Genomic DNA, 23057 nt, shown 5'->3' with positions numbered 1-23057 from the left:
GTGCTGGCCACTGCTCTCTCCCTCACCCAGAAATTTATCTTCAACACCCAGCCCAAGGCCTTTCTCTGCTGGCAGGAGCATCAACATCCCCACCTCTGCATCTTTGTCCTTACTGGGCCCCCCTGCTGAAATGCCCACCCTCTGCTCTTGCTAGCCCAGTCTGTGCCCCAGGGCTGAGTCTACACTAAGCCTGGGCCCAACTACACCCTGAACACTTTCACCCCTGCCTTCTCTGTTATGTGCTGCCAAGCCCTTGACACCATCCCCTCAAAGAGCCCGGGGACTCTCTCGGGTCAGGGTCTGTCTTTCCGCTTTGTGTTTCCCATGTTCTTCATCCCCAGATGACATGGGAATGTCATGGCATGACATGGCTCCCGTAAACACTTGGCTGGGGAGAGGCCAGAGATCCTGGTAGTTTGTGCTGTTTATGCAGGATATCTGGGGGCAGGGGTGCACAGTAAGCAGTATGTTAGAGACCCTGAGCTGGTTCCCGAAGAAGTCAGGAAGCTCTCTGTCTCAGGGGAGACACAGCCCTGTCCTCAGGGAGCCTCTGAGTGGAAGACACAGCCCTGCCCTTAAGGATCCCAAATTTGAGGGGGGAGTCCGCCTTCCCCTGAGGGAGCCCCAGTCTGACTGAGGGAGGAGACACAGCCCTGCCCTCAGGGAGCCCCAGTCTGAGGGGGGAAACACAGCCCTGCCCTCAGGGAGTTCCAGTCTGAGGGGGGAGACACAGCCCTGCCCTCAGGGAGCCCCAGTCTGAGGGGGGAGACACAGCCCTGCCCTCAGGGAGTCCCAGTCTGAGGGGGGAGACACAGCCCTGCCCTCAGGGACCCCAGTCTGAGGGGAGACACAGCCCTGCCCTCAGGGAGCCCCAGTCTGAGGGGGGAGACACAGCCCTACCTCAGGGAGTCCTAGTCTAAGATAGTTTTTTTTTTTTTTTTTTAATCTGAAGCTCTGCTCAGAGCAGGTGAACAGGGCTGCTTGTGTCTTCAACCTCCCTGGAGTGCTGGTGTCCAGGCTGGCCTTCCTGGTGCTGTCCTTAGCCTTTAACCCCATTCCTATTCCTACCCTGAGACTTTTGGTTTCCATGGGCTTCCCTGTCCTCCCTCCTTGCCCCAGACATACCTTCTGCCCTAGTTCCCAGCCCTGACCTTGCTTTCTACCTGCTTTCCTTCTAGAAATAGAAAGAGTGATCAAGGAGGAGTTCGCCCCAGTCTCTCTGCCCTTTTACCACCAGCTGCTGCATTAGGGGGTGGGGGGTGAGGGTAGAAGGAAAAAGGGTGGGTTCGGGAGTGGGGGTCGATCCACCAGGATTGGCTCTAGTGAAAAATTCTTCTGACCTTTGTGTTATGGCTAAAATCAAGACTCTGCCTTAACTGCTGTTGTGTTTTATTCCTTCTTTTATTTGTTTTATAAACAAATACACTTGAGCTTTGCCCTCAGAAGAGCTCCTTCAGGTGGTGCCACCTCTCAGCACACTTACTTGGAGAATGTGACTGGGGCTCCAGCAACCTTGGGTCCCTTCCTGGCACCTCCCTTGTGGATGAGCACATGACAACCTGTGTCTTTATGCGAGGTGTCCTATAAACCGGGACTCAGCTTAAACCAGGGCAGGATTACCCCAAACCAGATCTAGCATGTGCTAGGGCACTACCAAGTCCAAGGAGCAAGCTGCCAAAAAAACCTATTTTAATTTCAGCACACGTGTGTATTTTTGTAATTTCAAAAAGTGAAATTTTGTTTTAAATTATGTATAGGCTCTACATTTTATACAAGGGGCTCCCTGGGCTTCTTGGCCTCTGCAGACTCTAAATGAGGAGCATTTATCATTCTGAGCCTGTTCAGGAAAAAAGTACAAATAAAGAATCACAGTCCAAAGACATATCTAAAGGAAGTGCCTGAAAATGTTCAGAAGGGACATTTCTTACCTGGGTGGATCTGTTTGGGTCTCTGTGCTTAAAAAACAAAACAAAACAAACAAACAAACAAACAAAACCCTGTTTGGTTACCTTGTTTAAAAATGGAGGTCCACATCCTCTTACTCACAGATAGGGGGACCCCTCCCATTGCAAGCCAAAGCTCCCTGTTCTGGAACTTTTCTGATCCCATATCCTTAGGACTACTTCAGTTGATAGAAGCTAGACTGAATATTTGATCTCTACCGTTATGCTAGAAAGGGACAATGGGTGGTGTGTTGGCCTCCCAGATGACATGATTGCCTGTTTCAGGAGAGATGCTTATGATGTAACATTACCAGGCTCTGTAGCATTGAATCCCACCACACCACGTGCCCACCAGTACATGGTCACAGTCAATGATCTGGGGGACTCCAGAGTCCTAGCCTTAGCTCTGCTCCTTGGGGTGCTACGTGGCTTCAGCTGAGCCCCTCTCCCACTCTGGGCTGGCATGTGTCCTTCTAGAATGGTTTAAAGTGCAAGAACCTTGCAGGCAGGCTGACTGGGCACTGGAAAAGGAGTCCATAGCAGTCACAAAGCCTTGGGCCCATATGAACTCTGCCTCTTAGGTCAGGTCAGGTGAGACCACAAATGAGACACACTCCCCCTTCACGCACTCACCCCCCAAAGCACCATTTCAGTAGACATGTGCTAGCTACTTAATATACATCAAGCTATGCACCTGTCTACTGGGAGGGATAAAAATGTAAAAATAGGGGCGCCTGGGTGGCTTAGTCAGTTAAGTGTCCGACTTTCGCTCAGGTCATGATCTCGCGGTTCGTGGGTTCGAGCCTCGCATCGGACTCTGTGCTGACTGCCAGCTCAAAGCCTGGAGCCTGTTTCAGAGTCTGTAACTCCCTCTCTCTCTGACCCTCCCCTGCTCACGCTGTCTCTCTCTCTCTCTCCTAGAAATGAATAAAAATATTTTTTAAAAAAATGTAAAAATATCCACCAGGAGCCCCTCTGGTAGTGACTTGCTCCCTCCACCTTTCAGAGATAGCCAATGCCAGGTGGAGTTTGGGGCTCTACCGTCCTCTGGAGATGGAAAAAATGTGGGGGTGCAAGGGGGAAAAGAGAGGTTGGCTGGATCCAAGGGGCCTCCATTTCTCCCCTCCCCTCCACAGGGTGCCACTGTGTCCCTCTCAGAGACAGTGCAGAAATGGCGAGAATACCGACACCAGTGTCAGCGCTTCCTGACTGAGGCCCCACCCCCAGCCACAGGTGAGTCCAGGTGGGACCCTCACCCAACCAATCCCCTGGAGACTTTGAAGGTGCGCCCCGTCCCCAAGCTGTCATTTGCCTCTCTAGGATGCCACATCTGCCCGATACGTGGGGGTGCCATCTTATTCCCCCTTTTCTCCAGCTCGAGCCTCGCAGGAGCAGGGACCTGGCCTTCCCATTCTGTGGCCTCCTTAGTACTTCCTGGCCCATGAAGGGGCTGGAGGCCCGATCAACATATTTATAGGGATAAATGCTTCAGAGGCGTTTACAAGGTGGTCTAAAGAGAAGAAGATTGGAGCCAGATGGATCCTGCAGTCATAGCACAGTGGCCGTAGGAGGGTTATTGGAGTGTCCCGAGCTACCATCTCCCTCATCTATGATATATACTTTAAGAATAGGCCCAGAGGCACTCTTCTTAGATGTTGGCAGTGAAATTTATTTTCACACTGAGGTAGTCTTCCATTTTGATCCCAGCGAGCGTATAATCAGTCTTTTCCCTGTTTGAATACTGCCTTCATAGGGAGTCAATAAATCAGGAGCCCACTGACAGGTCCAAAAAAAAAAATGGCCCATAGGGATTTATTGAGCACTTACTTACCATGCTCAAGTATCTACATAACATACACTTTGTCTCCAAAAGGCCCTTTGGGCTCAGGATTAATCTCAGTTTACAGGTGAGAAAATAGACAGTAAGTAACTTGCTCAAAGTTCTACTGCTGATAAGTGGCTGAGCCTCCCCCCACCCCTGCCCCCCACGAGATGCCCGCTGGGTGGGGAAAGTGCTTGCCAAACGGTGAGTGCTCGGCAGAGGTCAACAGAACGCAGGATTCTGCCCTGACGGCCTCTATGGTGGCAGTGGAGGGGAAGTAGCACCAGTGGGGGAGGGGGTGAGGGGGGGGCTCAGAGACTGTTCCTCCTACGCCCAGGCCTGTTTTGCAATCGGACCTTCGATGAGTATGCCTGCTGGCCAGACGGGCTGCCAGGCTCCTTCGTGAATGTCAGCTGCCCCTGGTACCTGCCCTGGGCAAGCAGTGGTAAGTCCTCTCTCCTCTTCCGCTTGAGGAAGTCCTCTTCCTCTCTCCTTCCCCAGGAGGCTGGGGGGGGGGGGGTTGGACCTGCAGGGAGCACACTGCTGCTCTTCTGCCGAGACACAGCCCTCCCCATCCCAGAAGGTCTTTAGGCCTTCTAATGGGTGGTCTCCCGGTCCTTTCTCTGGGGGATGCAGTGGGAGGTATCAGGTGTAACCTAGGCTAGGGCCTGTGCTGGCACATGATGGGGAGAGGGTAGAGTGTGAGGTTTCAACCCCTGACTTAAGAGAGAAAGGTAAGCCCCCTCCATCCACTAGTCAGGAAGGGAGCCAGGTAGGAACAGACCTCGGGTTGAGAGATTAGACGGTGACATCGCTACTCTGGGTATGTGTATGTGTGTATGTATGTGCATGTGATGTGTGTTTGTGGGTGCCCCATACCTGGTAGTGGTACCTGGCCACCTCCTGACTCCTCAGAGGCTCACTGGTCAGATGAACACAGATGGGACTAGTCATTAGGGTGCTGGTGGGCTTGTCCCTCCCCAGAGGGCTTCCCTCCCTAGATCACCTGCAGGGACACCCTGCACGGGAAAGTTGTGTCTGGGTAGGTGGGAGGGTTGTTGGAGTGCAGGGACCTACAGAGCCTGCAGGGGGCGCTCTGCTTGGAGGGGTAGCTAATGTACCCCCACGGCTACTACCCATCTATCCCAGGCACCAAGGGAGGCTAACAGGAGACAAGCACCCTGGCCTCAAAGAGCTCATAGTCTCAGTAAGGGCAGAAAAAAACACTCGTAATAATGTAAGCTAATATTTACTGACTACTTACATGCCAAGTCTTGCCTTAAAAGCAGAGTATTCATTTACTCTTTACAACTACCCTATGGTCATACTTGTTGTACAGATAAGGAAACAGGCCCCAGAAAGTTTCAGCCACTTGCTCCAATTGATGTGATAAATGGTAGAGCCAGGATTTGAACCCAGTCTGTGCTCTTAACCACTGTGCCTAGAAGGGGCCTTCAAGCAGAAACCAACCCAAAAGCAAGTGTGAGAATTAGATCATACTATGGAAGCCAGCAGTCTTCCTGGAGGAGGCAGCCCCTTGTTGGAACATCAGGCATGCTGGGAAAGCCTGGTGTGTGGACATGACCTCAGAACGAAGGACTGAGGTCAGATGAACCCCAGGCAAGGGGTGCTAAGGAGGCTCTTTCCTTCTCTGCCCTCCCAGGACACCCACCTCACCCTGAGGTGGGCAGGGAGAGCATGCACCTGGTAAGCCGCAGAGTGGATCAGTGCCCCCTCACACAGCACTTCTGTCACCTGTTGTAAGCACTTTACATACCTACACTCGTTTCATCCTCACAGTGTTACCCCATGAGCAAGTGCTCTCATTTTATAGAGGAGGAAACTGAGGCACAGAGATGTGATGTGCCTTTTCCAAGCCCACAAGCTAGTAAGTAGTGGACCCAGGAATCAGTTCTGGAGTCTGGTTGAGAGTGTGTTTCACTGCTACATCAGGCTTCCTTGAGTGTGCCTACATGCACGTGTGTGCACATGTGTGCATGTTCCTGTGTGCGTGGCTCTGGGCATGATGACAGGTGGGTGGCCTGGGCCTCTGCTGGCTGGGCACACTCCAAGGGAGGGCCCTCTCCCTACAAATGAAAAAGTTGAGTCCTACAATCTAATGGTCCCACTTGCTAATGTGTGAGTGGCTGTGTGAGCCTCAGTGGATCCCCAAACCTCTTTGCGTCTCGGCTTGCTTGCCCATCTGGGAAATGGGATGAATCAGGAGATAAAGGCCCTTGGGGGGGTTCTTGAAGAATGGTTGCTATTAATGCTTATCTCCCTGCTTATCTCTCCCACCTCCCCAAATACACAGACTTTTCCTGCCTCTGAGAGGTTTGGACTGGCCACTTGGCCAGCCTGGCCTGGGCCTCTAGACCCCAGGGAGCCGGGCCCAGGACAGGGCCCATCACTCAACACTAAGCTGCCCCTAGCTCTGCCTGTCTCTTGTGGCTCCATCCATCACCTTTAATTTTATTTGAGCAGGAAATAGGTCCTGGTGGTGCCCGTTGATGAGTGAGCACAGTTTTATTGCTTTCTCCACGAAGATATTGGCCACTGCATAGGCCCCCTGCCAGCCCCTGCCCACTCCCGACTCACCAACCTAATTCACTCCCTTTCCTGACACTCAGGATCACCGACTCTCCCCTCCCTGAGTTCAGGACCTGCGGAGAGACCCTCCGTGGGCTCCCACAGCATAATTGCGGTCTCTGGCTTGTCCTTGTGGTCCCCGTGGCAGAGGCTGGCACCGGGACTTCCCTGACACCCACCCAGGGCACATGGAAGCAGGAAAGGGGCAGCATTGGATCTTTCTTGGGCTGATCAAGGGAACAGCCTTCAGAGAGACTTCAGAGTGTGAGTGAGTGGGGCTGTGGGTGGCGAGAAGGACAGGGGTGTTGCCGACAGGGTCCTGGAAGAAAACACACCCAGCTGGGAATTTGAAGAGAATTTAATGGAAGGGTCACTTACAGGGGTGGGCAGGGCTCAGGGGCCAGTGAGGTGTATAAAGCACCAAGGACTTTTAAGAGGGGCAAGGAAGCTTTAGGATTCCTAGACCTGAGTGGAGCGGGAATGGGCGGCCACCCAGAGGGGCTGCGGCCACAGAGGGGGACCCCCTACCTTTTACTTGTGCCTCCTATTGGCCAGACTCATAGAGGGCAGGGAGCCCACGTGATGCTGTTCACAGGGGGTGCAGAGCAGGGCAGAGGAATGTGTGACTAGAGAAAGAATCAAATTTAAAACAATTACCAGACACTCGGCTTAGATCTATGTCAGGAGATAGGGGTACTAAAGAGATCTCAGGAGTGTAATTGTATGTGCTGGGGAGAAGAGGTGACCCCTCACCGTGGGACTGAAGAGGTCAGCTTTGGGGAGAAGGGCTGACCCCTCACCACGGGGCTGAAGAGGTCAGCTCAGCGGCCCAGGAAGTGGTGCTGAGGGAGGTCAGAGCCACCTCTTTTGCCTGGGGTGCGGCATCAGGAAGGCTTCCAGAGAGAGGTGACGTCAGAGCCAGGCCTGAAACAAAATGGAGATGGAGAAAGGGGAAGAAGGGGGAAGCAGGACCCTCCAGGAAGCGGGGAACATCCAGGCATCACCTTGAAGATGGGGCCAGGCCTCAGAACCACACAGCATCCCAGGGACAGGATGCCCTCAGATGTCCTTGAATTCTGAGCCCTCTAATTCAGAATTTGGGACTCCAGAGGGCAGAAGCAGGTGAGTCAGGAAAGGAACGTGTTCGAATGAGATGCCGGGTGTCAATAAGACTTCGTAAACCAGAGGCTTGAGTGGCTTCCGAGAGCCTGTTGCTGCCTGAGGACCATCCAACAGCCTCATTTACCCACAAACAGCTGATCTGCTCATTACAAATCATTCTGGTCTCATTAGCTGCACCCCCTCCTGATCTGTACCTGTTTGTTAGTTTAGTTCTCATTATATGAGAGTCATAAAATGCTTTTAAAATGGCCTATAACTCACAATTCTCGGAAACTCTGACAGGTGCCTCCCTTGAGTAATGTTGAGCCCAGGAGTTTTCACGGCAGGCCAGCGGTGCTACAGAGAGACCGAGGCTGGAACTTGGCCCTGGAGTTGTGGCTGGGGTGGTGTCCTGAGCTCCAGCCCCAGCCTCAGTGGCGGAGTGGCTTTTTTTTTTTTTTTTTGGTAAATTGGGGTGAAGGCAGCAGCAGGGCTTTCAGTGTGACCATGTCGTGAAGGCCTACTATGCACCACAGTGCTTTATCTCCTAATCCTCACACCACAGACCTGGGAAGCCATTATCATTCCCTTTTCACAGATAATGAGATCCAGAAGGTCTGCCCCAGGCCCCATTGCTGGTTGAGGGTAGCACCAGAATTTGAACTTGGGTCTGTATAGTTCAGAACCTGAGCCCTTGTCCTGGGTCATGACTGATGCAGTACCCGTGCTGTCTCCCACCCCAAGCTGATGCCTGCAGTTCCAGCCCTGCCTTTGACCCTCACTCCACCATGATGGGGTGGGCCTGTGACTGCCGTCTCCGAATCTTAGCTTCTCCGTCTGTCAGATGGGGCCTGGTAGTCCTTGCTGGCCGCTGTTGTTGCCAGGGTGCAGGAGCTAATGGATTCATGAGCAGCTCTCACAGCCCTGAGAGCCTGCATCCACGTGGAAGGGCGGCTGTTAGCTTGATTACAGACGCCGCTGCAGTTTCCGGGAGGGGAAGTGTTTAATTGGGGGTTTTATTTCCAGCACCAGGGTCTGACTTAATAAAATATCCCTGGGCCTCCTGGCATGTGGCCGGCTGCCTCCTGGTGTTGACAAGACCAGAGCCAAGGCCCTGGCTGTGATTTACCAGCAGCTCCTGGGCCAGATAAAGCTGGGCTGATAAGCAGGGCTGTGCCCGGACCCTCCCTACCTCCAGCTGAGATGGGCATCTGGGGACCATAGGCCTGGCCAAGAATGAGCCTTGGCTTTTAATACTGGCTGCTAATGAGGAATAATTGACAGACACACTCTTGTAAGCTCCCTGAATTTGTTGGGGACGCAGTGATCTCTTGATTCTGTATCACAAATGCCAGTAACACATCTGTGCATTTACCACCTCCCCATCTTCCCAGCTGGCCCTCAACAGAGGTCCCAGGAATAGTGCAGGCTGCCGGGGATCCACACTGGCAAGAGGATCTACTGGGAGGATGCTGAATATTAGCAAACCCAAGCCCCGAAGGGCAGAAGAGAAATGGCACATGGCCATTGTTGACTGTTAGCAGTGAGTTTCACTGTTAACTTTTGACCTTTGAATACAAAGAGCTGGGGGTTTGAATCCTGACTCTGCTACTTCCTGGAGGGATGAGTTTAGGCAAGTCACTTGGCCATTAAGAGGCTCAGTTTCTTCATCCGTAAAATGGGATTAACTGTGCCTACCTTGCGATATGGTTGTGATGGTCAAAGGCATCAAGTGTGTAGCAGGTGTTCGAAAACCAATACTGTGTGTGTAGCTTGCAGAGAGGTTGTATAAGGTGCATGTAGGGAGGGAACCAGCAATTGTGGGTGCATCTATGCTAGCTGTGGTATTATTAGGGTATTATTGAGGTCACACTGCTGTGGGCTAAGTCCTGGATAAATGGGCAATTCAGTGGTTTGTGCCCCATTACCATGTCTTCTCCCTTCCCATGGCCCCTCTGCATTCTCTTCTTCCTCCCTTGCTGTCATCAAAATGGGCTGCAGTGAAGACCCCGACATCAGTCTCACTCCCTCTGGGGTCAGCCCAGACCCCCATCACTGCTCTGAAGACTGGTTTGGCCCCTCTGAATACTCCACCCCTGGTGAAGAATTCCAGGCATCCGTGCGCGGCAGATAAGAGGGGCACTGGGGGCTCGAGCGGAGCCCTCCCAGTGGCTAAAATCACACCACATGCCTCCCCTTCTCTGCCTTTGTCTTGGCCTGATTTTGTTCATAAATGCCTTTGAGGGGTATTGGGACTCAGGCGCTTCTCTCTGCCAGAAGTCCCGCCATTAGATTTTCAAGTTTTTGTTTCCCTTCCAGGTCAAGTCTCTTAAAATGTTCTTCTAGAAGCAACGACGCTGCCGGGTGATTTACCCTACTGTATTACCAGATACTTCTGTCTCCTGAAGAGGGCCTTGGTTCAGGCTTTATGACAGAAGGGGAGAAAGAAGAGTCAAAAGGGACACTGCACTGGGTGACTGGGGGTTAGGGGTCCGGAAGGACAAGGGTCTGCCCTATAGGCCCTGACACATAACGACAGTGGACAGACTGATGGTTTGTAAAAGGTAGAACAGACCCCTGCCCTAGATGGCTGCGTCCCTGCTGGGCCCTTCCAGGGCAGGCCCTGGGGTTTGCCTCACTCCCATCGTGCACATGGTTGTTGTTGTTTTTTTAATTAATTTATTTAAATTTAACTTAGTTAACATACAGTGTAGTCTTGGTTTCAGGAGTAGAATCCAGTGATTTATCACTTACATACAACACCCAGTGCTCATCCCAACAAGTGCCCTCCGTAATGCCCGTCACCCGTTTACCCATCCCCCTCACTTCCCCTCCAGCAAGTTGGGCCTCAGTTTGTTCTCTGTATTTAAGAGTTTCTTACGGTTTGCCTCCCTTTGCCTTATCATCAGGCATACAGGTTAATGAGCCTCTTCCCAGCACACGTATCGCTTGCTACTCCTCCACCTGGAAACTTCTGACCAGGGCCTCCAGTGCTTCTCCCTTCCCCCCTCCCTCCCACTGCACCTTCAGCCTATAACTGGTCTTTAAAATCTTGTAGTCCTTTAGAAGTTTTTAATGTTTTCCATTTTGTCCTGGCTCCAGTTTTCCTCCTTAATCCTCCTGTGCTAACCCTAACCCCCTTTTTGTCTCTGGTTTCCTGGCTCTGGGGTCAGACTTATATTCTCCTCTAGGAAAGTAATGAGGCTTTCTTCCTGGGCAAAAGTAAACCCCTTATTCCTTCTCATGACCTCACAGGGGACCGGGGACCCCAAGCCATCCACCTCCCTGGGTAGGGGGCCAACAGGGTAGGGCAGACTTGATTTGTGTGAATGGGCACAGACAGTGTCCCACCCCCACCTCTGTTGGGCCTGTGTTTGATCTCTTGTGGTTTACATTTATGGTATTACTTTCTGAGGACTGTTTTTTCCTGTGAGAGTCTTGATTCCCTGAAGCCAGAAACTGTGCTTCCCTCCTTCAGAATGAGAGCTCTCTGAGAACAGGGGCTGGGTCTCTCCCTTCTCTCAGACTAGGAGGTCTCCAAGGGCAGTCTCTATCCCCATCATCTCACTAGGGGCTCCTCGAAGGGAGGAGGTGAGTCTCCCGTCTTTGAATGGAGAGTCTCCAAGGGCTGTGCCTCTATCATCGACATTGGATACCTTTTAGATCATGCCATCTTTGAGGATAAGACTGTGTCATTTCCGTCAGATTAGGACTTCCTGAAGGCAGGACTGTGTCTCTACCTCAGATTGGGGCTCCCTGAGGCAGGACTATATCTCCTCCATCAGATGGGGCTCCCTGAGAGCAGGGCTGTGTCTTCCCCTTAGACTGGGGCTCCCTAGGCTGTGTCTCCCCCTCAGACTGGGGCTCCTTGAGGCCAGGGCTGTCTCTCCCCTTCAGGCTGGGGCTCCCTTAGGGCAGGGCTGTGTCTTCTCCCTCAGACTGGGGCTCCCTGAGGCAGGGCTGTGTCTCTTCCTTCCTCTCAGGAGCTCTGGGCCCATCTGTTCCCAGGATTTGCTCTGTCTGTGAGGTATTGGAGGGAGGCAGGGGCTGAGTCCTGAAAATTAGAAGTCATAGTCAGTGGCTATGGAGCTGCTGAGGCCCACTGGTGGTCAGCACTAGACCTTGTAGGCAGTGTGATTTGAGGCTGGAGGCAGGACATGGCAATGGGCTAGAGTTACTCATCTCAAAAACATGGCTTCATCAAACTCTATCCCAGGGTGGCCAGGAGGAAAGGCTGAAGGTGGTGCTGGGTGGCCCTTAGTGACTGCCTTTCCTGTCCCTGGGCCAAATGGGTACATGGCAAGAGAGGAAGGCCTGAATATGTATGCGTGCATGCATGTGTGTGTGTGTGTGTGTGTGTGTGTGTGTGTGTGTAAGAGGTGTTGCTGACTCCAAGAGGTCAGTCCTTGGGGAGGAGGGGGGGCCCAGGGCAGGGAGGAATGAGGGGCCTGTGGTGTTGGGCTCCGCTCCATGTCTCTCCGCCCCAGTGCTGCAGGGCCACGTGTACCGGTTCTGCACAGCCGAGGGCCTGTGGCTGCGCCAGGACAACTCCAGCCTGCCCTGGAGGAACCTGTCAGAGTGCGAGGAGTCCAAGCGAGGGGAGAGAGTGAGTTGCAGATGGGGTCTCCGAGTCAGTGAGGGGTAACCGGGTCCCAGCTGCACTGGAGCAGGGCCCCTGGGCATCTGGTGGGCTGGTCTGTGGCCATCTTGTCTATCACCCCGCTTCTGGGGGCTTTGCATACCATGCTTGCTGGGTGGAGGTGTTTCAATCCCCTGGCCTTGGGACGAGGCCCTGGAAATCCAAGGACCGTTGCCATAGGTTATTTTCTTTCTTAGTTCTGGGGTCCCTGGTGCAGCCTGACCTGGGACCCCGCCTCTGTCCCTGTCCCATGTGAAAGACAGGTGTGGGAGAGGGGGGCGTGGGCTGCCTCATGTGCACTGTATCCTTCGTGTGCACACAGAGCTCCCCAGAGGAGCAGCTCCTGTCCTTTTCCATCATCTACACGGTGGGCTACACACTCTCCTTCTCCGCTCTGGTCATCGCCTCAGCCATCCTCCTGAGCTTCAGGTAAGGGGCCTGGGGGCCCGGAGGGGCTGTTTCATCCCAACTCCCCATGTTGTCCCCAGTAGACCAGGGAGCACCAAACTAAAGCGACAGTGCCACAGGTTCTTAAGAGATCTCCGGAGAGCCTGTCCACTGAATACAAGGCTGAAAACACGGGCTATGGCACCGGATGCCTGGTCTAATCTCTACTCTGTGAGAGCGTGCACAGAATACAGCAAAACAGAACAAAACAAACACCACACAAACATGCACGGCCCACATCCCCAGACCTTCATCGTGGGTGGTAGGCGTAGAGGACATCCCCTCCAGTTGAACATGTGAAGCTTAAATAATTAGGAATTCAGTTTGACTTTAGGTAAGAGCTCAAGGATTTAGAGATTCTGCCGTCTTTGAAGCTTATAAGCCCCCTGGCAAAGGTCTTCCTTAAGTCTAACCTCCATGAGCCATTCCTTTCAGAGGACCATGGTCTTCCCATTCCCTCTGCACTGGGTGGGGGATAAGCCAGGGGGAATGGGTTCAAGGTCAGGAGCGATTCTGAGTGCAGGAGCCTCAGGATACCAGCCTCACAGAAACAGGACAAGCCTCATGCTTCCTGTCACCTCCATGGACCTGGCACAGTCAGTGCTGGGCGCGGTCAGTGTTTGACAGATGCCTTCACTCAGTGAATATTCTCCCCTTTCATTGTGAAGTATTTCAGAGATCTGAAAATACAATGGCTGATACAGATCACTGGTGCACTCAATGCCCAGCCTGAGAGCTAACGCCTACCACATAGTCAACACAGTCACGCTGCCCTGCCCCCCCCCCCCCACCCAACCAGAGGGAACCCCTGAAGGGGCTACTTATAATCCCCAGGCATCTCTATACCTTTGCCACATTTGTAATATTTGTACAAATATACAGCTGTGGGTTTTGCATATTTTAATGGTATGTTGTCCATATTCTTTTGCAATGTTATTTTTGGCCCGACATGTTTTTGTGAGATTTATTTACGTTAATACAGGTAGTTCTGTTTTATATTAACTGTCACTCCAGACTCTATAGTATAATATATTACAATTTATTTTTATCACTTTAATGGACATTTGAGGTGTTTCCTTTTTTTTTTTTTTCTTCTCTGAATTACAAACCTTGCTACAAGGCAAATTCTTACTTATGATCCCTTGTGGATTTCTCCAGGGGCATGTACCTCTGAGTAGAATTGCCTGGTCTGAATGCCATGTGCTTTTGAAAATTTATTAGGGATGGCTCAGTCAGTTAAGTGTCTGACTTTGACTCAGGTCATGATCTCACAGTTCGTGGGTTCAAGCCCCGCGTCAGGGTCTGTGCTGACAGCTAGCTCAGAGCCTGGAGCCTGTTTCAGATTCTGTGTCTCCTTTCTCTCCCCCTCTCCTACTTGTACTCTGTATCTCTCTCTCTCTCTCAAGAATAAATAAACATTTTTTAATGTAAAAAAAATAGAAAGAAAATTTATTAGGTGAAGTTACTCTTCAAAGTGGTCATACCAGTTTGCCCTCTTAGCAGTAATAAATGAAAGTTCCCTTTACTTAATATCCTCACCAATATTTAGTATTTTCACCTAACTGTTGCTAATCTGAAGGGTGTGAGATATCTCATGATTTTAATCTGCATATCCCTGATTCCTAGAGAGATCAAGCATTCTTGTGTTTTGTTTTGTGAATTGCTTACTCCTATCCTTTGCTTACTTTTTTATTGGCTTATGTGGCTTTTTCTTTTTTCCTTTGGCTATTCATTATATATCCTGGATCCTAATTTAGGATGTATCCTCTTTTAGTCTGGTTGATTTTTTTCACTCACCTTACGATGCTTTTATGCCTGGAAGTCCTTTTAATGAAATGAAGTATACCAACGTATCCATTTTTATTAATAAAGTTTATCACTAAATGTTATCAATTGATAAAGATTAATTTTGCCAATTGATAAAAAAAATTATCCATTTTTTCCCAAAGACCAAATTCCTTTACGATCTTGTTCAAGGAATCTTTCCTTGGTGCCTGGGTAGCTAAGTTGGTTGAGCATCTGACTCCTGATTTGGTCTAAGGTCATGATCCCAGGGTCATGCAAACCTCGTGCCAGGTTCCATGCTAAGTGTGGAACCTGCTTATGATTCTCTCTTTCTCTCTCTCTCTCTCCCTCCGCTTCTCCTCCACTCTTGTGCTCTCTCTTCCTCTCTAAAAAAAAAGAAAAAAAAATCTTTAATAAAATGAAAATCTTGGGGCACCTGGGTGGCTCAGTCGGGTAGGCGTCCGACTTTGGCTCAGGTCATGATCTCGCGGTTCGTGGGTTCGAGCCCCGCGATGGGTTCTGTGCTGACTGCCAGCTCAGAGCCTGGAGCCTATTTCAGAGTCTGTATCTCCCTCTCTCTGACCCTCCCCTGCTCACGCTGTCTCTCTTTCTCTCTCCTAGAAATAAATAAAAATGTAAAAAAAATTTTTTTAAACATTTTATTTATTTCTGAGAGAGAGAGACAGCATAAGCAGGGGAGGGTGAGAGAGAGGGAGATACAGAATCTGAAGCAGGCTCCAGGCTCTGAGCTAGCCGTCAGCACAGAGCCCAATGCGGGGCTCGAACCCATGAACCGTTAGATCATGACCTAAGCAAAAGTCAGACGCTTAACCGACTAAGCCACCCAGGCGCCCCCCAAAAATTTTTTTAATAAAATGAGGGGCACCTGGGTGGCTCAGTCGGTTAAGCATCTGACTTTGGCTCAGGTCATGATCACACAGTTCGTGGGTTTGAGCCCTGCATCAGGCTCTGTGCTGACGGCTAGCTCAGAGCCTGGAGCCTGCTTCAGATTCTGTATCTCCCTCTCTCTCTGACCCTCCCCTGCTCATGCTGCCCCCCTCTCTCTCAGAAATAAATAAAAAGCATTAAAAATTTTTTTTAATAAAATGAAAATATTTCCTGATCTTAGGGTCATAAGTTTTGCAGCATATTCCTTATGGTTCTTTAATCCACCTGTAATTAATTTTTGTCTATGGTGAAAATAAGAGATTTAATTTTATTTTTTCCATTTATATATATAATTAATTGGTTCAGTACCATTTACTAACAGCTCATCCTTTCCCCCTTGGGTTCGCAGGGCTTACTCTGCCATGAAGCAAGAGTTATCTTTGCCTGGGTTGGTGTGTGTCACTTGTATTCTTGCCCATTGGTTTCTAAATCTGTCTGATTGTCAATACCATGGGGCCTTAACTACTATAAATTCACTAAAAACTTTCCCTATAGTAAAGACCTCTACTATGTGGTTCTTAAATTGTTTTTAATGTTTATTTATTTTTGAGAGTGAGAGAGAGAGAGAGAGACCGAGCACGGGTTGGGGAGGAGCAGAGAGAGAGAGAAAGACACAGAATCTGAAGCAGGCTCCGGGCTCTGAGCTGTCAGCACATGGCCCGATGTGGGGCTCAAACCCATGAACCATGAGATCATGACCTGAGCTGAAGTCGGATGATTAACCGACCCAGGTGCCCAGTCTCCTTTGTGGTTCATCAGGAGGGTCCGGACTATGCTTGGTCCTTGGTTCTTTATAAGTTTTGAGAGTTCCAGGAAAACAAAACATCAACACTGTTAGAGTTTTTATTGTAGTTATTTTTATTAATTTATCAATTAATGTGGAGAGAATTGACTCTCTCCTTTTGAAGGTGAGAAGACTCACCTTCAAAATAGTGAGTCTTTCTATCCATGAATGTGTAATTTTAAGTCTTGTCTATTTTAAGCGAATGTGATTCTCCATAGAGATCTTGCCCATTTTCTGTTAGACTTATTTCTACGTAGTCAATTAAAAAATCATATATGAATCTTTAAAATTTGCTTTTTATTTGTTTATTGTTGATATATATAAACACACATCAGCAGCCATGATGAATGAACTCTCCCATCAGTTCTAATAATTTGTGTGTAGATTATCTTGGGTTTTCTATAAAGATACTCTACTATCTACAAATAATGACAATTTCATTCCTTTATCTCTAGTACATATGGATTTTTGCCCCTTTGTCTTCTTACAGTGGCCAGGATCTGTATTATAGTGGTGAATAGACATGATGATAGCTTTGTAAGGCTAGACAATCCTTCTTTTCCTGATTTTGAAGGAAATGCTTATAAAATTTCTCAGTTAAGAATGATGTTTGTTCCGGTTTAGGTAAATAGCCCTTATCAGGTTGAGAAATGTCCTTGTATTTGCGGTTTGCACTGCATTTTTACATGAAAGGATATTGAAATTGTGCCTAATTTTTTTTGAATTCTACCACGTGCTTAGCCCTAGTCTGCCTCTGAGGCATGTGAGGTGTGGGTCCTGTCTTCAAGAAGCAAAGCAAAGTCTCCAATGGGGAAAGTGGTCTTCACACATAAATCACTTACATTACACATGACTTTGTAGAAAAGAAGATGATGCTGTAGAGAGAAAGATAGTGTGGATGAAGGGTGGGTGGTGGCAGTCACCACATACCTGAAGGCTCCATGGAGAGGCAGGACTTACATTGGACCCAAAGAATTTTCAAGGTTATGAGGAAGAAGGGCATTTTCAGAGGAAGAAAAGACAGAGGCTCAGTCCCAGATGCAGAAACATGCCTGAGGTGTATGTTACCTGAGAACTGGGTGGTTGTGGAGCAGAACTGCAGGCCACCTGCTAGGAAAGAGCCCTGCTTTCTCCCACAGACACCTGCACTGCACCCGGAACTACATCCACCTGAACCTGTTTGCATCCTTCATCCTCCGAGCACTGTCCGTCTTCATCAGAGACGCGGTCCTCAAATGGATGTACAGCACGGCCCCCCAGCAGCACCAGTGGGATGGGCTCCTCTCCTACCAGGTGTGTGGTGTTTTCTGAGGAGCCTGGGGAGGGATGGACAGTCGGTGAAGACCAGCTTCCCCAACCCCACCCAGGCCTGGCACAAAGAAAGGCAAGAGCTGCCCGCACCTGGTCCTTAGGGAGTCCCCATTCTGATGGGAGAGACAGTCTACCCTGGGGTAACCCTCAGTCTGATGGGAGAGTCAGCCCACCCTGGTGATCCCCTAGTAAGGATGTAGACACTCTCCCTGCCCTTAAGAAGTTCTGACACAGGAAGTGGTCTTTGAAACAGATCCAGGCTTGAATCCCAGCTCTACTACTTACTAGCTGTATAGTTCTGGGACAAGTCATTTAATGTCTCTGAGCCTCAGTTTTCTCACCTTTATCAGGATAATATTAGCTTCTTCCACCCAGGGCAGTGATTCAATGAGCTCAAGCAGGTCAAGTTCTTGGCACAGGCCCTGGCAAAAGACGTTAGGGCTCTCAACCAGCATTTGCTGTGGTTGGATAGCAGCCTGGGCAGGATGGGGAAGGGGGGTCAAGAGAGGCAGAAGGCAGAGCTGTTGTCCCCTGGGGACCCTTCCTCTGCCCCCAGGATTCTCTGGGCTGCCGCCTGGTGTTCCTGCTCATGCAGTACTGCGTGGCGGCCAATTACTACTGGCTCCTGGTGGAGGGTGTGTACCTGTACACGCTGCTGGCCTTCTCAGTCTTCTCCGAGCAGCGCATCTTCAGGCTCTATCTGAGCATAGGCTGGGGTAAGGCCCACTGTCATTCGTCTTACTTGCTCCTCCGCCCCAACCCGTGGCATGGAAGGTGGGGGACCCTGACTTATCTTGGAACTACTGCCCTCAGGCTACCCCAGGAAGCCATCTTGGTACTCAGAACACACTGCTAGGCCAAGGAGCAGGGCCCACTGGATAACTCTGTCCTGGGCAAGGGACTCACTGCAGAGGGCTATGGTTACCCTCCTGTCTCTGCATCACCCTCCCCACTTAATGGAAGCAGAGGCCTCCCCGCTGTCTGGCCAGATACACCCCACACATACACCGTGGGCAGCCATGCACTGTCCTCAAATACCTCTACTCCTAAGACCCCTGGGGATGGAGCCCCACACCCAATCTTTGGCACCCAGGCCCTGACGGAAGTGGAGAGTCCTGGGCCTCAAGGTAGGGGGTTGGCAGTTGAGGGCTGAGGGGCTGTGGCTCTGTCAGCTGATGAGGAGGAGGGCTTAGAAGAGAGCCCAGCAGGACACGGCTGTTCAGCCAGAAGCCAGCTGAGGCAAGGGTGGACCGCGGATGTGCCTGGAGCCCAGCTGGAAATGTTCTAGCCAAAAAAGTTTGCTGAGAACTATTGTGTCTTTTTTTTTTGCTGGAACATTTCTGGTTGTGCTTCTGCCTCTCGCCGCATGGGATTCTGATGAGAACAGAGGCTGAGATGCTCACCAGAAGCTCCCCAATCCCCACCCCACTGCGGGGAAAACACAGGCAATGGTGCTTACTCTGGAAGGGCCTGCGGGAGCCCCCCTGGGATGGAGCCAGACAACGGACCTTGTCCTCGCCCACACCACAGGAGCCTGCCTTCCACCTCAAGCTTGCCATTCATTCATTCACCACTGTCATTCCTTCCTTTGCCTGCCTCAGGTTACTTTGACCACTGGGGACCTCCCGCCTCAGTCACAGCCATGTGTGATGTCCCCCTCCCATACTGGCTCCATCCTTTGCAAGGCTGCCCTCGGTCCAGCCCGCCTCCTCAGGAAGCCTCCACAGGTTGTCTGGCCCCCTGGCTGTGTGCTTTCTCTGGCCTTCTCAGCCTCCCTGCCTCTGTCATCACACTGCATTCCCTTTTGTCAGTGTCCCTCGGCCACCTGGCTCTTTGTGACCCTGTTGTAGAAGAGTACCTCTAACGGGGGTGATCAGTGTCTTGAAGGCACCGAGGCCCAGAGGGGCAGGGCCTTCCAGGCAGAGCAGGCACTGGAACGAGGCCTCCTGGCTCCTAGGCCCTGGGCCACTGCTGCCTGTCATGAGAAGTTCTCTGGCCTCTTTAGTCCCCTGACGGCCAAGGTGAGCAAGCTCAGGCCTCCGCGCAGGTGGGCAGATGGGCCTGGCCTCTGTGTGCAGCTCCCTGCTCTGGCCCTTCCCTCTCCTCCCCCAGGGCCCACCCCTCCCTGCTCTGCCTTCCTCCCCTCCCAGGCTAGGGCAGTCACCCAGGTGGTGGGCAGCTGGAGAGGCCTGCAGCTAATGGAGGGTGGGGCAGTGTTAGGTCATTGAGGGGGCTCTGGGAAGGCTGTCCTTAAGGTGGGGGACTGTGTCCGTCCATTCTGGGAAATAGCGTCAACGCTGTTAGTGCCTGTCTCCATGGAGACCTGAGGGCAGGAACAATCAGAGGGGACCATGTGATGTGTGCAGAGGAGCGGGGGTGGTTGGTGGAGGATTGGTGGGGACACATGGCATCCTGAAGGTTCCTGAATGGAAAATGGGGGAGGGAGAAGGGGTGTTCATTCTTTCCCACCACCGCATGTGCAGTTCAGGACTCAGAGCCTGAGGAGCACCAGGGTAGGACTTGAGGGACCTTTTTTCCCAATGAGAACTCCCTTATCTTGAGGAATCGGGATGGGGAGGTGCAGAGAGAGACAGAGGGGCAAAGACAGAGGACAGAGAGAAAGCTTTCCAAAGAGCTCTTCTGTAGGGCCAGGAGACCTAGCCCATGTTGGGATGCTTGGAAACAACTTTTAGTTTCACATGCAAGCAGAATTAAAATTATAACTCTGACACAGTTGGGGAGTCCCAAAAGACATGTCAGCTTCTGCTATCATCCACGGGCAGCTGGTACTCCCCTAACCCACCACAGGGAGGCTACACGGGAGGCAGGCAAATGATGGACGAAGGAATCACTACTTCTCAGGGCCATTTCTGTGTGTCTTCATGTGAGCTTTTTTCTCCAGACTGTCTTGTTGACTCTCTAAATGGGAGAAAGACCCAGCCAGCAGGGAGTGAGGGGGTGTGTAATGATTGCATGTGGCAGAAAAGGCCTTGTTAAGGAGAAGTTGGCGAATGAGTGAAGTTCACCAGGTCTTACTGATGACATGAGTGAGCTCCCCCATCCTGGAGGGAGCTTTCAGGGAAGAGAACAGCAGGTGACTAGGAATGCCCAAGAAGGAGGTTTCCACATGTGTGTGTGTCTCAGGGAATCGGCATGTTCTTGCCAGGACAGTTTTCCTTCTCACTGATCTGTTGAACCACCCATCAATCCTTCCTTCCATGCTCTCTGAGCATCATCACTGTGGCAGGCTCCGTGCTGTATTCTGAGGCCTTTGGAAGCCCTCCATCCTTTGTCCAGGCTCATAAGACCTATTTACTAAAGCATCATGGATGCTCAGAGGTCTGGTTTGTGTAAAAACAAATGGCCAAGGAGAAAGGTACCTGATGAAGAATGCTGGCCAGCTGTGACCTTCTCGGCTTCCCCCATCCCTGTCTGCACTGTCGTGCACTATAGCTCCTGGCATATGAACTGCTTAGGAATGGCTACTGAGGACATGGATCATGGTGACAGGAAAGACTGTTAATGGGTCTCTGCCCTGCAAATATGCTCTTGGGAGAGACCCTTCCCCTAGAGCCACACATGCCTGTGCATGGTCCTCCCCACCACACACTCACATCTGTGTCCACACACCTTCTTACACACAGTCTTATCTATATCCGATGCCTGTATCTACAACCATGAGAGGGGCACCCATAGAGACAGGCATGGAGAGTTGGTGCAGAAAGCCATTGAAGGTGGTTGGCATGGGCGTGGGCTGGCAGCCCTGCTCTCTGGTCCCACCTGAACCCTCCAGAGCTCCTCATTCATCATCTGTCATGAGGACAGGCAGTCCATTTGAAGTCAGCAAACATACTGAGCCCTCAGGGTGAGCCAAGCACTGAGGCTCTAAGACTGAATGAAGCTGTACCCTCAAGGAACTGGGCACCAGCTGAATGTGTTAGCTATTGCTGCAGAACAGATGACCCCACAACTTCTCTGCTTAAAGCAGCAATTTCCTACTGCAGTTTCTATGGGCAGGAACCTGGTTCAACTTAGATGCACACCTCTGGCCCAAAGCCTCTAACAGAGATGTAGTCATGCTGTTGGCCGGGGCTGCTGTCACGGCAAGTCTTCTCGGTGCAGTTGGAGAATCCCTTGCAAGCTCACTCACAAGGTCGTTGTCAGGAAGCACAGGTCCTTGCTGCCTATGGGCTGGGGGCCTTCATTTCTTGCCACAGGGTCCTCCACTGGCTATCAGTGTGCCCTCATGACATGGCACCTGGTGTCCCCCAGAGAAAGTGATCAGACTGAGAGAGCCCAAGACAAGCCTTTTATAACCTTCTAACAGTCTTTTATGACCTAATCTCAGAAGTGACCTGCCATCACTTCTGCATACATTATTGGTCACACAGACCAATCCTGATACAGCGTAGGCTGTACGGTGGTGTGGATACCAGGAGGTGGAGATCGCTGGGAGGCCTTCCTAGAGGCTGCCTGCCACACCATTTGAGTCTCAGCCAAGTGGAAAGTGTTACATTGGAGCTGCTGTTGCCTTGGGCCACTGTGCCGTTAGGCTGTTGCCATCAAGGACAGGGCCCCTGTCTCGACTCCAGGCTTCTGCCCAGCCACTTGCAGTGTGTGCAGGTAGAGAACAGGTAGCTGGAGGGGCTTCCGGAGCCTGAAGGAGTTGACTGAGATGGGCACGTAACCGCCCAGGGGGAGATGGTCATCAGGGGGTTGGCCTGGTCCACCTCATCCAGCATGTTCTCCCCACTCCATGGTCTTCTCCCTCTGTTACTCTGGTGTCTGCATCGTCATGTCTCAGCTTGGACTCGGGGGCAAGCTCCCACGGTGTGCCTGGGATGGGGGGACTGGTGAGGACAGGTGCAGCCACAATGCGGTAGGATCCTCTCTCTGAGGAAGAGTCCGGGGAGTTGGGCGGGGATGGGGGTAGGGGCAGGGGTGTTCCTGCTGCCTCCGCTCCCTCAGGCTCCCAGACCAGCCTAGTTCCATACCTGCTAGAAAGTGGTTTGGGAGTCAGGCGAGGGGAGGGGCTGGAGGTGGGAGAGGCCTGGGTAAGGAGAGGCCTCCGGTGTGTGTGGTGGTGGGTCAGGCCTGCCAGCCTCTCTCCCCTCTCTCCTCTAGGTGTCCCCCTGCTGTTTGTTATCCCTTGGGGCATTGTCAAGTACCTCTATGAGGATGAGGGGTGAGTGTCCTGCTCCTTGGCGTGGGTGTGCTGAGGTCCCCATCCTCAACCCCCCACCCTGGGATTCCCTGGCCCCTGGCTACCACCTGTTGGAAGGGTAAACCAAGGGATCAGGAGCTTAATTTATGAATTGAGTTCCTTGGTACCCTTTGCCTAGCCCTCCCCAGGGCTGGGTGATAACAAGTGGTGCTGGGTCCATGGGGTATGCAGTGGTTTTTCTATAACAACTGTGAAATGTTTCTGCTATTTTGTGCATGATGCTAGGCATCATGACTGTAGGTTCATGAAAGAGCTGTGTGTATCTCTCTGTGTGACTGTGTATTTAGGAGTGGGGGGTGGTGGGGCTTGAAGGACTCTGCATGAGTCTGTGGGACTGGGTAGCTCCTTGTGGCAGTGTTTGTGTGGCTCTGCGAGGGTCAGTTGGTATGGCCACATGTGTTTGTGCGCCCCTCTGCCTGCACTGTGAGTTGGGGGCTCTGTGTGTCCAACTGGGTACCTGTGTA

The 23057-nt window shown here is 51.5% G+C and overlaps 1 protein-coding gene across 1 annotated transcript in view; it reads left to right on the top strand.

Annotated features, from left to right (window-relative positions):
• The window catches only part of GLP1R (glucagon like peptide 1 receptor), a 34678-nt gene that overhangs the window by 5164 nt on the left and 6457 nt on the right, over positions 1 to 23057 (top strand). The window contains exons 2-8 of the mRNA XM_039235303.1: positions 3080 to 3176; positions 4103 to 4210; positions 11943 to 12061; positions 12417 to 12523; positions 17198 to 17351; positions 17926 to 18085; positions 22494 to 22554. Coding sequence (XP_039091234.1) covers positions 3080 to 3176; positions 4103 to 4210; positions 11943 to 12061; positions 12417 to 12523; positions 17198 to 17351; positions 17926 to 18085; positions 22494 to 22554 — 806 coding nt within the window. The remainder of the gene's footprint in view (positions 1 to 3079; positions 3177 to 4102; positions 4211 to 11942; positions 12062 to 12416; positions 12524 to 17197; positions 17352 to 17925; positions 18086 to 22493; positions 22555 to 23057) is intronic.

The sequence above is a fragment of the Hyaena hyaena genome, unplaced genomic scaffold, assembly GCF_003009895.1.
Source record: "Hyaena hyaena isolate Hyena2069 unplaced genomic scaffold, ASM300989v1 scaffold_96, whole genome shotgun sequence".
NCBI classification, from domain to species: domain Eukaryota; kingdom Metazoa; phylum Chordata; class Mammalia; order Carnivora; family Hyaenidae; genus Hyaena; species Hyaena hyaena.
Note: the sequence above shows the minus strand (reverse complement) of the source record. Positions and strands in the feature narration are given on the sequence as shown.